The sequence below is a fragment of the Amblyraja radiata genome, unplaced genomic scaffold, assembly GCF_010909765.2.
Source record: "Amblyraja radiata isolate CabotCenter1 unplaced genomic scaffold, sAmbRad1.1.pri scaffold_446_ctg1, whole genome shotgun sequence".
Classification (NCBI taxonomy): domain Eukaryota; kingdom Metazoa; phylum Chordata; class Chondrichthyes; order Rajiformes; family Rajidae; genus Amblyraja; species Amblyraja radiata.
The window spans coordinates 139,359-150,789 of NW_022630543.1; the positions used below are offsets into that span (position 1 = coordinate 139,359).

The 11,431-nt window shown below is 54.2% G+C and overlaps 1 protein-coding gene across 2 annotated transcripts in view; it reads right to left on the bottom strand.

Annotated features, from left to right (window-relative positions):
* plec (plectin) overlaps positions 1 to 11,354 on the bottom strand; it is a 53,124-nt gene extending 41,770 nt beyond the window's left edge. For both annotated transcript variants that reach the window (XM_033016719.1, XM_033016718.1), the window contains exons 1-10: positions 11,220 to 11,354; positions 10,774 to 10,935; positions 9,760 to 9,864; positions 9,066 to 9,161; positions 5,187 to 5,312; positions 3,703 to 3,855; positions 3,197 to 3,351; positions 2,348 to 2,474; positions 1,984 to 2,167; positions 659 to 816 (exon numbers count right to left, since the gene is read on the bottom strand). In XM_033016719.1, coding sequence (XP_032872610.1) covers positions 659 to 816; positions 1,984 to 2,167; positions 2,348 to 2,474; positions 3,197 to 3,351; positions 3,703 to 3,855; positions 5,187 to 5,312; positions 9,066 to 9,161; positions 9,760 to 9,864; positions 10,774 to 10,881 — 1,212 coding nt within the window. In that variant the 5' untranslated portion in view covers positions 10,882 to 10,935; positions 11,220 to 11,354. The remainder of the gene's footprint in view (positions 1 to 658; positions 817 to 1,983; positions 2,168 to 2,347; positions 2,475 to 3,196; positions 3,352 to 3,702; positions 3,856 to 5,186; positions 5,313 to 9,065; positions 9,162 to 9,759; positions 9,865 to 10,773; positions 10,936 to 11,219) is intronic.
* Positions 11,355 to 11,431: the final 77 nt, after the last annotated feature.

The following is an 11,431-nucleotide window of genomic DNA, read 5'->3' on the forward strand; positions in this document are numbered from 1 at the left end:
GGGGTAATGACGGGGGGTGTAATGATGGGGGGGGGGTGTAATGACGGGGGGGGGTAATGATGGGGGGGGTAATGACGGGGGGGTAATGACGGGGGGGGGGGGTAATGATGGGGGGGGGTAATGACGGGGGGGGGGTAATGACGGGGGGTAATGACGGGGGGGGGTAATGACGGGGGGGGGGGTAATGACGGGGGGAGTAATGACGGGGGGGGGGTAATGACGGGGGGGGTAATGACGGGGGGTGTAATGACGGGGGGGGGGGTAATGACGGGGGGGGGGTAATGATGGGGGGGTAATGACGGGGGGGGGTAATGACGGGGGGGGGGGTAATGATGGGGGGAGTAATGACAGGGGGAGTTATGACGGGGGGGTAATGACGGGGGGGGGGTAATGAGGGGGGGGTAATGACGGGGGGGGGAATGACGGGGGGGGGGGAATGACGGGGGGGTGTGGGGTAATGAGGGGGGGGGTAATGACGGGGGGGGGGGGTAATGACAGGGGTGCCTTAGGTGAAGTGATCAGTGTGCGAGGATCACTGTAACATCACACAAGGGACTCGCTCGGGACCCCCTCTACCACCACCCTGACCTGTTCCCAGCATCAACCTAATGCTGGTCTCCCAGCCGCTGCCTACAGCCCTCCAATGCCCCTCCCCCACCTGTTGGTCTCTCAGCCGCTGCCCACAGTCCAGCAGTGCGTCGCGGGCCAGTGGCTGCCGGATCTTGTGGATGGTTCTATCTTCGCACCGCTCCAGCTGCAGCCGGATGTCCTTCAGCTGTGTCACAAACGTCTTGCAGCTCTGCTCCACCTCCTCACCTGCAGTGGTGACCACGACACAGTTACAGCCCACCCCCAACATCTGCCCAACCCACCTCAACATCTGTCCGTCCCACCCCCCACATCTGCGCCTCACCACCCACACCTGCCCATCTCACCCCCCACATCTGCCCGTCTCACCCTCAACATCAGTCCGTCTCCCCAACACCTGCCCGTCCCATCCACAAACATCTGTCCCTCCCCCAACATCTGTCCCTCACCCCCAACATCTCATCCCCCTGTAGCTGACCCTTGACCCGCCTTGCACGATGTACGTGTGGTGCGTCATGTGACCCCTGCCCTGCCCACTCCGTGTACATGACCCCCCACTCCGTGTACATGACCCCCCCGCCCCGTGTACGTGACCCCCCCGCCCCGTGTACGCGACCCCCCGCCCCGTGTACGTGACCCCCCGCCCCGTGTACATAACCCCCCGCCCCGTGTACTTGACCCCCCGCCCCGTGTACATGACCCCCCGCCCCGTGTACATGACCCCCCGCCCCGTGTACATGACCCCCCGCCCCGTGTACATGACCCCCCGCCCCGTGTACATGACCCCCCGCCCCGTGTACATGAGCCCCCGCCCCGTGTACATGAGCCCCCGCCCCGTGTACATGACCCCCCGCCCCGTGTAAATGACCCCCCCGCCCCGTGTACGTGACCCCCCGCCCCGTGTACATGACCCCCCGCCCCGTGTACATGACCCCCCCGCCCCGTTACATGAGCCCCCGCCCCGTGTACATGACCCTCCGCCCCGTGTACATGACCCCCCGCCCCGTGTACCTGACCCTCCGTCCCGTGTACATGAGCCTCCGCCCCGTGTACGTGACCCCCCGCCCCGTGTAGGTGACCCTCCGCCCCGTGTACGTGACCCCCCGCCCCGTGTACGTGAGCCCCCGCCCCATGTACATGACCCCCCGCCCCGTGTACATGACCCCCCGCCCCTTGTACGTGAGCCCCCGCCCCGTGTACATGACCCCCCGCCCCATGTACGTGAGCCCCCGCCCCATGTACGTGAGCCCCCGCCCCGTGTACCTGACCCCCCGCCCCGTGTACGTGAGCCCCCGCCCCGTGTACGTGAGCCCCCGCCCCGTGTACGTGACCCCCCGCCCCGTGTACGTGAGCCCCCGCCCCGTGTACATGACCCCCCGCCCCCTGCACACCAACCTTTCTCCAGGCTGTGGAGCAGCTTGTCGTAGTGCTGCGTAGTCAGGCGATATTCCCTCTCGATCTGCAGCCGGTCGTCCGGACCAAACACGTGCGAGTCCTGGCTCAGCCGCAGGAAGTCCTGATAATGCAGCTCCAGTGAGGTCAGCAGACGCTGGTACTCCTCAGTGTCCAGGCTCCGGAACTGTGGGGGGCACAAGACACCGTCAGCGGGAGACAGGGGCCCACCACCAGCAGGGCCCACGAGGGCACCAGGGCTGAGGGAGGGAGAGAGACGGGGTGAGGGGATGAGTGGGTGGGGAGGCGGAGAGAGGGGGTGACAAAGTTGGGGGGGTGAGGGAGTGAGAGGGGAGGGTTGACTCACCAGCAGCAGGGTCCATGAGCGTATGAGGTGCATGTCACGGTTGAGGCAGAGCCAGGGCAGGAGGCTCTGTAGGTCGGTGTGCTGCTGATGCCACTGATTGATGATGGACTGGTGGCTGCTCTCCAATCTGCAACACACAGCGGTCACGGTACAGGCGTGACGTGCAATATATCAGCGTGCCCGGGTGTGTGTGTGTGAGTGCGCGGGTGTGTGGGTGCAATACCGCCCAGGTTTGCGAGTGTGAGTGTCTGTGTACGAGTGTGTGGGTGTAATACTGCCAGGGTGTGAGTGTGTGTGAGTGTGCAAGTGTGTGGGTGCAATACAGCCCAGGTTTGCGAGTGTGAGTGTCTGTGTACGAGTGTGTGGGTGTAATATTGCCAGGGTGTGAGTGTGTGTGTGCGCAAGTGAATGTGTGTATCTGTGCAAGTGTGTGGGTGCAATATGGTCCGAGTGAGTGTGAGTGTGAGTGTGAATGCATATGCACGAGTGTGTGGGTGCAACACTGCCTGGGTATGAGTGTGAGTGTGTGTGCGCATGTGAGTGATTGTGTGTTCTGGTTATTGAGAGTGTGCCTGTGTGTGCGAGTGAGTGGGTGCGTGGGTTTGTGGGTGCAATACTACCCGGGTGTGAATGTGAGTGCGCTTGCACGAGTGTGCATGTGAGCGTTCGGGTGAGTGAGAATGTGCGAGTGTGTGCTAGTGTGCATGTGTGAATGAGTGTGCGTGTGTGTACGAGTGCAAGTGAGTGAGCATGTGCGAGTGAATGTGCGTGCACGAGTGTGCATATGTGAGTGTGCGGGTGAGTGAGAGTGTGCGTGTGCGTGAGTGTGCGAGTGCGCATGAGGCTAACCTGTGGGCTGCGTCGAGAGCCTCCTTGTTGGTGGGTGGGATGATGAAGCAGACGGACGGGACCAGGGCCTCGCTGCCCGACCCACTCACCACCTTCCAGCGGCTCGGCTGGCTGTTGTTCACCAGCACGTACTCATCCCCCTTGTTCACCGTGATCTGGGGCAGAGAGGCAGCTGTAAACATCACCGCTCTGTCACCCACCTCCCCTCACCCTCACCATCTCCCCTCTTCAACCCTCCCACACCCTTCCCCTCTCACCCCCCCCCCACCCTCCCTCTCCCCTGAATACTTCAACACCCCCTCATCACTGTACCGCCCTCACCTTCCTCCGTTACACTCTCCCCCTCACATTCCTCCCGTTACACTCTCCCCCTTCTGTCCCCTCCACAGCCCCCACCCCCACAGCCCCCTCCACAGCCCCCTCCACAGCCCCCTCCACAGCCCCCTCCACAGCCCCCACCCCCACAGCCCCCTCCCCCACGGCCCCCTATCCTAGGACCCCCTCACCTCCATCTGCTTGTAGTCACACACGGCGTGGAGGGGCATCTTGCCGCGCACGTGCTGGGCTGGGCTGCGGGGCTTTAGCTGCACGATGGTGGTGGCTCGCTTGCTCAGCCCACTCAGGTGCGCCTTGTAGTCAGACAGCTGCTCCTTCTCCCCCTGAGGGCAGATACACCGCATCACCACCAGGCCACGGAGGGTAGGGTGAGGGAGAGGAGGTGGAGGAGAGGGGGGGAGAGAGAGAGAGAAGGGAGGGGGAGTGGGAGTGGGTGATGGGGTTGGGGGAGCGGGCGGGAGAGGGGCACGATAGGAAGGAGGGTGAAGCATGAGGGAGATGGAGGGGAGCAGTTCGTGCGAGGCATGTGTAGACTGGGGAGCATGAGGTCATGGGGAGAGTGTGGGGGGGAGGGGAGAGTGTGGGGGGGAGGGGAGAGTGTGGGGAGAGTGTGGGGAGGGTGGGGTGTGGGGAGAGAGTGGGGAGAGTGTGGTGGAGAGTGTGGGGAGAGTGTGGGGAGAGTGTGGGGAGAGTGGGGTGTGGGGAGAGTGGGCGGAGAGTGGGCGGACAGTGAGCGGAGAGTGGGGAGAGAATGGGGAGAGAGTGTGGGATGTGGGTAGAGTGCGGGGAGAGTGGGGAGAGAGTGGGGAGAGAGTGGGGAGAGAGTGTGGGATGTGGGGAGAGTGTGGGGAGAGTGTGGGATGTGGGAAGAGTGGGGAGAGTGTGCGGTGTGGGGAGAGTGTGGGCAGAGTGTTCAAGTTCAAGTTAGTTTATTGTCATGTGTCCCTGTATAGGACAATGAAATTCTTGCTTTGCTTAAGCACACAGAAAATAGTAGGCATTTACTACAAAACAGATAAATGTGTCCATATACCATGATATAAATATATACACACATGAATAAATAAACTGATAGTGCAAATAACAGAAAGTGGTTGGTAATAATCAGAGTTTTGTCCGAGCCAGGTTTAATAGCCTGATGGCTGAGGGGAAGTAACTATTCCTGAACCTGGTTGTTGCAGTCTTCAGGCTCCTGTACCTTCTACCTGAAGGTAGCAGGGAGATGAGTGTGTGGCCAGGATGGTGTGGGTCTTTCATGATACTGCCAGCCTTTTTGAGGCAGCGACTGCGATAGATCGGTGCGATAGTGGGGAGAGAGTGGGCGGAGGGTGGGGAGAGAGTGGGGAGAGTGCGGGGAGAGTGTGGGATGTGGGAAGAGTGGGGAGAGAGTGTGGGATGTGGGGAGAGTGTGGGGAGAGTGTGGGATGTGGGAGAGTGTGGGGAGAGTGTGCGGTGTGGGGAGAGTGTGGGGAGAGTGTGGGGAGATTGGGCGGAGGGTGGGGAGAGAGTGGGGAGAGAGTGTGGGATGTGGGGAGAGTGCGGGGAGAGTGTGGGATGTGGGAAGAGTGGGGGGAGAGAGTGGGGAGAGTGTGGGATGTGGGGAGTGTGTGGGGAGAGTGTGGGGAGAGTGTGGGGAGCAGTAACAGCCACCTACAATGGAATCCTGCAGCAGATCTTCCAGCCTGGTCACGGTCATCGATCGGTCACACGTGTATTTCCTCCTCATGGACTCTTGCAACTTCGTGAGGAAATTCTCTGCATCCTTCACATCTGCAAAGTACTGGAGGCGGAGCAGAGGGAGTTAAACGGGAAGCATCACATTCCGCTGTTACCCCCTCTCCCTGGCCAGATTCATCACCTTTACTCCTTATTCTTCCCGAGCCTGTCACTGTCATCCTGCCATCCTTCCCACATATCTGTGTATGTCCCCTGATCCCTCTCCCTTCTGACCAGAACAGCCTTGTCCCATCACCGATCTTCATCTCCACATTCGCTGGGTTGTAATGGTGCTATCAAATTTTACTCGGGCGTGCAGAGTACAATGCTCCAACACACTCTTGTAAAGCTGCATCATGACTTCATGATTCTTATACTCAGTGCCACTACCCATGAAGGCAAGTATACCATCAGCCTTCTCTATCACACTATCGATTGCATCGCTACTTTCACGGAGCTATGGATTTGGACCCCAAGATCCGTCTGTACATCAATTCTGTAAAGGGTTTTCCCATTAACTATACTTTTCCCTTACATTTGACCTAAAGCACAACACCTTACACCTGCTCAAATTAAACTACATCTGCCATTTCTCCGCCATCTCTGTAACTGATCGACATCCTACTGTATACTTCGACACCCCTCCTCACAGTCTCCAAACTTACTAACCAACCCTTCCAAGTCACTTATACTCCATAATGTTTGGGACAAAGACCCATCATTTGTTTATTTGCCTCTGTACTCCACAATAAGAGATTTGTAATAGAAAAAAATCACATGTGGTTAAAGTGCGCATTGTCAGATTTTAATAAAGGCCATTTTTATACATTTTGGTTTCACCATGTAGAAATTACAGCTGTGTTTATACATAGTCTCCCCATTTCAGGGCACCATAATGTTTGGGACACATGGCTTCACTGGTGTTTGTAATTGCTCAGGTGTGTTTAATTGCCTCCTGAATGCAGGCATAAGTGAGCTCTCAGCACCTAGTCTTTCCTCCAGTCTTTCCATCACCTTTGGAAACATTTATTGCTGTTTATCAACATGAGGACCAAAGTTGTGCCAATGAAAGTGAAAGAAGCCATTATAAGACTGAGAAACAAGAACAAAACTGTGAGATACATCAGCCAAACCTTAGGCTTACCAAAATCAACTGTTTGGAACATCATTAAGAAGAAAGAGAGCACTGGTGAGCTTACTAATCGCAAAGGGACTGGCAGGCCAAGGAAGATCTCCACAGCTGATGACAGAAGAATTCTCTCTATAATAAAGAAAAATCCCCAAACACCTGTCCGACAGATCAGGAACACTCTTCAGGAGTCAGGTGTGGATTTGTCAATGACCACTGTCCGCAGATGACTTCATGAACAGAAATACAGAAGCTACACTGCAAGATGCAAACCACTGGTTAGCCGCAAAAATAGGATGGCCAAGTTAGTTTGCCAAGAAATACTTAAAAGAGCAACCACAGTTCTGGAAAAAGGTATTGTGGACAGATGAGATGAAGATTATATATCAGAGTGATGGGAAGAGCAAAGTATGGAGGAGAGAAGGAACTGCCCAAGATCCAAAGTATACCACCTCATCTGTGAAACACAGTGGTGAGGGTGTTATGGCCTGGGCATGTATGGCTGCTGAAGGTACTGGCTCACTTATCTTCATTGATAATACAACTGCTGATGGTAGTAGCATCATGAATTCTGAAGTGTATAAACACATCCTATCAGCTCAAGTTCAAACAAATGCCTCAAAACTCATTGTCCTGCGGTTCATTCTACAGCAAGACAATGATCCCAAACATACTGCTGAAGCAACAAAGGAGTTTTTCAAAGCTAAAAAATGGTCAATTCTTGAGTGGCCAAGTCAATCACCCGATCTGAACCCAATTGAGCATGCCTTTTATATGCAGAAGAGAAAACTGAAGGGGACTAGCCCCCAAAACAAGCATAAGCTAAAGATGGCTGCAATACAGGCCTGGCAGAGCATCACCAGAGAAGACACCCAGCAACTGGTGATGTCCATGAATTGCAGACTTCAAGCAGTCATTGCATGCGAAGGATATGCAACAAAATACTAAACATGACTACTTTCATTTACATGACATTGCTGTGTCCCAAACATTATGGTGCCCTGAATAGGGGACTACTATAATTTATAATTTGTATATCTCTTTGTACAACTCTGAAATGGGGGACTATGTATAATCTCTGCTGTGCTCTTTATCCACATATGATTTTTTTCTATTACTAAACTCAAATTGTGGAGTACAGAAGCAAATAAATAAATGATGGGTCTTTGTCCTAAACATTATGGAGGGCACTGTACATCACAAACAGTCGAGGTCCCAGCACAGATCCCGGTAGAGCTCCACTGGTCACAGACTTCGGCCTGAATAACACTTCCACCACAACCGTCTTAGAGTCATAGAGTGATACAGTGTGGAAATAGGCCCTTCGGCCCAACTTGCCCACACTGGCCAACATGACCCAACTACACTCGACCCACCTGCTTGCGTTTGGTCCATATCCCTAAAAACCTGTCCTATCCATGTACCTGTCTGTTTCTTAAATGTTGGGATAGTCCCTGCCTCAACTACCTTCTCTGGCAGCTTGTTCCACACACCTGCCCGATCTATTCCTCTCATGATTTTATACACCTCTATAAAATCACCCCTCATCCTCCTGCGTTCCAAGGAATAGAGACCCAGCCTACTCAACCACTCCCTATTGCTCACACCGTCAAGTCCTGGCAACATCCTCATAAATCTTCTCTGTGCCATTTCCAGCATGACAACATTTTTCAAACACGGTGCCCAGAACTGAACACAATATTCTAAATATGGTCTCACCAATATCTTATACAACTGTAACATGACCTCCCAACTTCTATACTCAATACTCCAACTAATGAAGGCCAATGTGCCAAACGGTTCTTTGACCACCTTTTCTACCTGCGACTCGACCTTCAAGGAACCATGCACCTGTACTCCTAGATCCCTCTGCTCTACAACACTACCCAGAGGCCGAACATTTACTGTGTAGGCCCTGCCATTGATCGACGTCCCAAAATGCAACACCTCACACTTCTCTGTATTAAATTCCATCAACCATTCCTCAGCCCACCTGGCCAATCGATCAAGTTCAAATTCAAATTTAAGTTCACATTTATTGTCACATGCACCAATTGGTTGGTACAGTGAAATTTGAGTTACCATACAGCCATACGAATAAAAATAAGACAATACATAATAGAGTTTAACATAAACATTCAAGATCCTGCTGTAATTTTTCACAACCATCTTCACTATCTGCAAAACCACCCACTTTTGTATCATCAGCAAACATGCTAATCTTGCCCTGTACGATCTCATCCAAATCAATGATGTAGATGACAAACAGTAACGGGGTTCCAGCACCCAAACCTGATGCACACCACTAATCACAGGCCTCCAGCCCGAGAAGCAACCTTCCACCATCACCATCTGCTTCCTTCCATGAAGCCAATTTGTTATCCATTCAGCTCTCTCTCCTTGTATCCCATGCAATCTAACCTTCCAGAGCAGCCTACCAGGAGGAACCTTGTCGAATGCTTTGCTTTTCTTCTTTGAATAGGCCAGTTCTGAATGCAGACTACTGTGGATCCAATGCATCCTCACCCAACCCATCACCCTCACCCCTAACCATCACTCTCGCCCTCCCCTCGCCCATCACCCATCAGTCTCCTCCTCACCACCCTCACCCTCCCCCCCCTCACCCCCAGTCATTCGCCTGTGACTCTCTCCACACAGACTCTGGGTTGAACTGTGCGGTGGATGTACCTGAAAGTAGGCCGTGTTCTCCTTCAAATGCGCCTCGATGCAGCAACACAGCTGAAGGATCCACCTCCATTGGGTCTGCAGGGCAGCCATGAAGGCCTAACAACACAAGAGAGTGCGTGAGAGAGGCTTCTCAATGGTGGCGAGGGACTGGAATGGCCTGCTGCATGTGGCACTGGAGGCAGACATCACAGTGGTGTTTAAGAGGCACATGGATGTACAGAGGATGGAGAGATATGGATGACATGCAGGCAGAGGAGATTAGTGTAAACCGGCAGCATGGTTTGCCTGCTCCAACACTCAGCTGCTCAGTGTGGTACATGGGATCTACATGGAGCTCAGGGAAGCTGGTCCCTGGATCAGATCAGCCATTTACCAGTGAGAAGAGCAGAGGTTTCCTCACTCTGAGGGCGAATCGTTGGGGTTCTGTGTCACAGAAGCAAGTTGGAATGATTCTGGAGACGGGGGGGGGGGGGGGGGGGGGGGGGAGATGATGAGGTGGAGACAGTGGGACATCAGTGATGACCTGGTTGAGCAGCGGGCAGGTGGAAGCAAAATACCCTTCATCTGAGCCAGACCCTGTCAGACGTGGCTCGGGAGGGAGGGAGGGAGGGAGGGAGGGAGGGAGGGAGGGAGGGAGGGAGGGAGGGAGGGAGGGAGGGAGGGAGGGAGGGAGGGAGGGAGGGAGGGAGCTTACGTCGACCGTCTGCTTGGCTGCGTGACCATCTCGAAGCAACTTCTCTCCGGTGTTCTGGATGGAGTTGACCTTCTTCTCCTTGGACTCCAGCTCCTTCATCAACCCCTGTAACACACGTGGATTAGTGTGAACACACATTGATCAGTGTGAACACACGTGGACCAATGTGAACACACGTGGATCAGTGTGAACACATGCGGATCAGTGCAAAGATGTGCGGATCAGTGCAACACATTTGGATTAGTGTAGCACGCAGTATGATTACTGTAAGCACACTACCAGTGTAAAGACACTGCTTAGCAGACACACAGATTAGTGTAAATATACACAAATTAGTGTAAACACGCTATGATCACTCCGAACACGTGCACATTAGTGTAAACACACGAAGACCAGTGTAAACACATGCAGGGTAGTGTAAATACACAGATTAGTGTAAAGGTAGACACAAAATGCTGGAGTAACTCAGTGGGACAGACAGTGTCACTGGAGAGAAGGAATGGGTGATGTTTCAGGTCAAGACCCTTCTTCAGACATTAATGCAAACATCAGTGTAAACACGTGCGGATTTGTGCAACAAATTCTGATCAATGTAAACACACTGATTAGTGTAAACACACTCAGGTGAGTGTAAATGTGCTCAGATTAGTGTAAACATGCACAGGTTAGTGCCAGCATGCTCATATTAGTGTAAACACATTCAGATTAGCGGTACACACACATTGGTGTTAACTCTCAGATTAGTGTTAACACACGCAGATTAGCTTTAGCACCAACTGATTGGTCACACTTCCCAACAGCATACATCCGGAGTTCACACTCATCCACACTCAGATCCCACTCTCCCCAGAGCCCTCTCCACCTCTCTCGCCCTCTCCGTCTCATCTTGCCATCTACCCCCTCGCCCCTTCTCTGCTCCGATCCTCTGCCCTCCCCAACTCCCTCCTCTCACCCATTCTTGCCCTCTCTGCTCCAACCCTCCATCCTCTCCTCTCTCCCTTCGCCCCCTCTCACCGAGTAGTTGTCCTTCTTGGCAGCCACATTGGTGTTCCTCTCGCTCCAGTCATAATTCACCTCCTCCTCCTCCTTGTCGTTCAACCACATCAACTCCTTCGTTGCCATGGAAACAAACGTGTTGAGGCTCTCCAGGTTACGCAGACGGGACTTGGAGGAGTTCTGCACAGAAAGGTCAAGGGTCAGAGGTCAGGGAGTGGAGGGTCAGAGGTCAAGGTTTTGGATGGACATGAGCTGATTAAGGGGAGAGGGTGAGGTCACTCCTGGTGCCCTGGTCTCCCGTGGTTCCCATCTGACCACTAGTCTCGCCGCTGGTCTGGGCCCCGGTCTGCACCAACCCCCCGTTTGACCCCCATGGTGTCTCCAGTCTGACCCCTGTTCCGACCCCGTTATGCCCTCCCCCAGTCTGCCCAATGGTCTGGGCCCACCCGCGTATGGACACTCACCAGAAGCTTGGCGTACTGGAGATCCAGCTTGCTGAGGTAATCGCGATAGGCACCGTGACTCCCTGGCGAGAGGTGAGGCTGCAAGGAGAGACCATGTTATTTCCCAGAGGCTGACGGTAGACAGAGACGGGCCTCAACACCTCCTCTCAAGTTCACCGCCCCCTCCACCACCGCTCACACACGGGTATGTAAGGCAATGATATGTAAGGCAA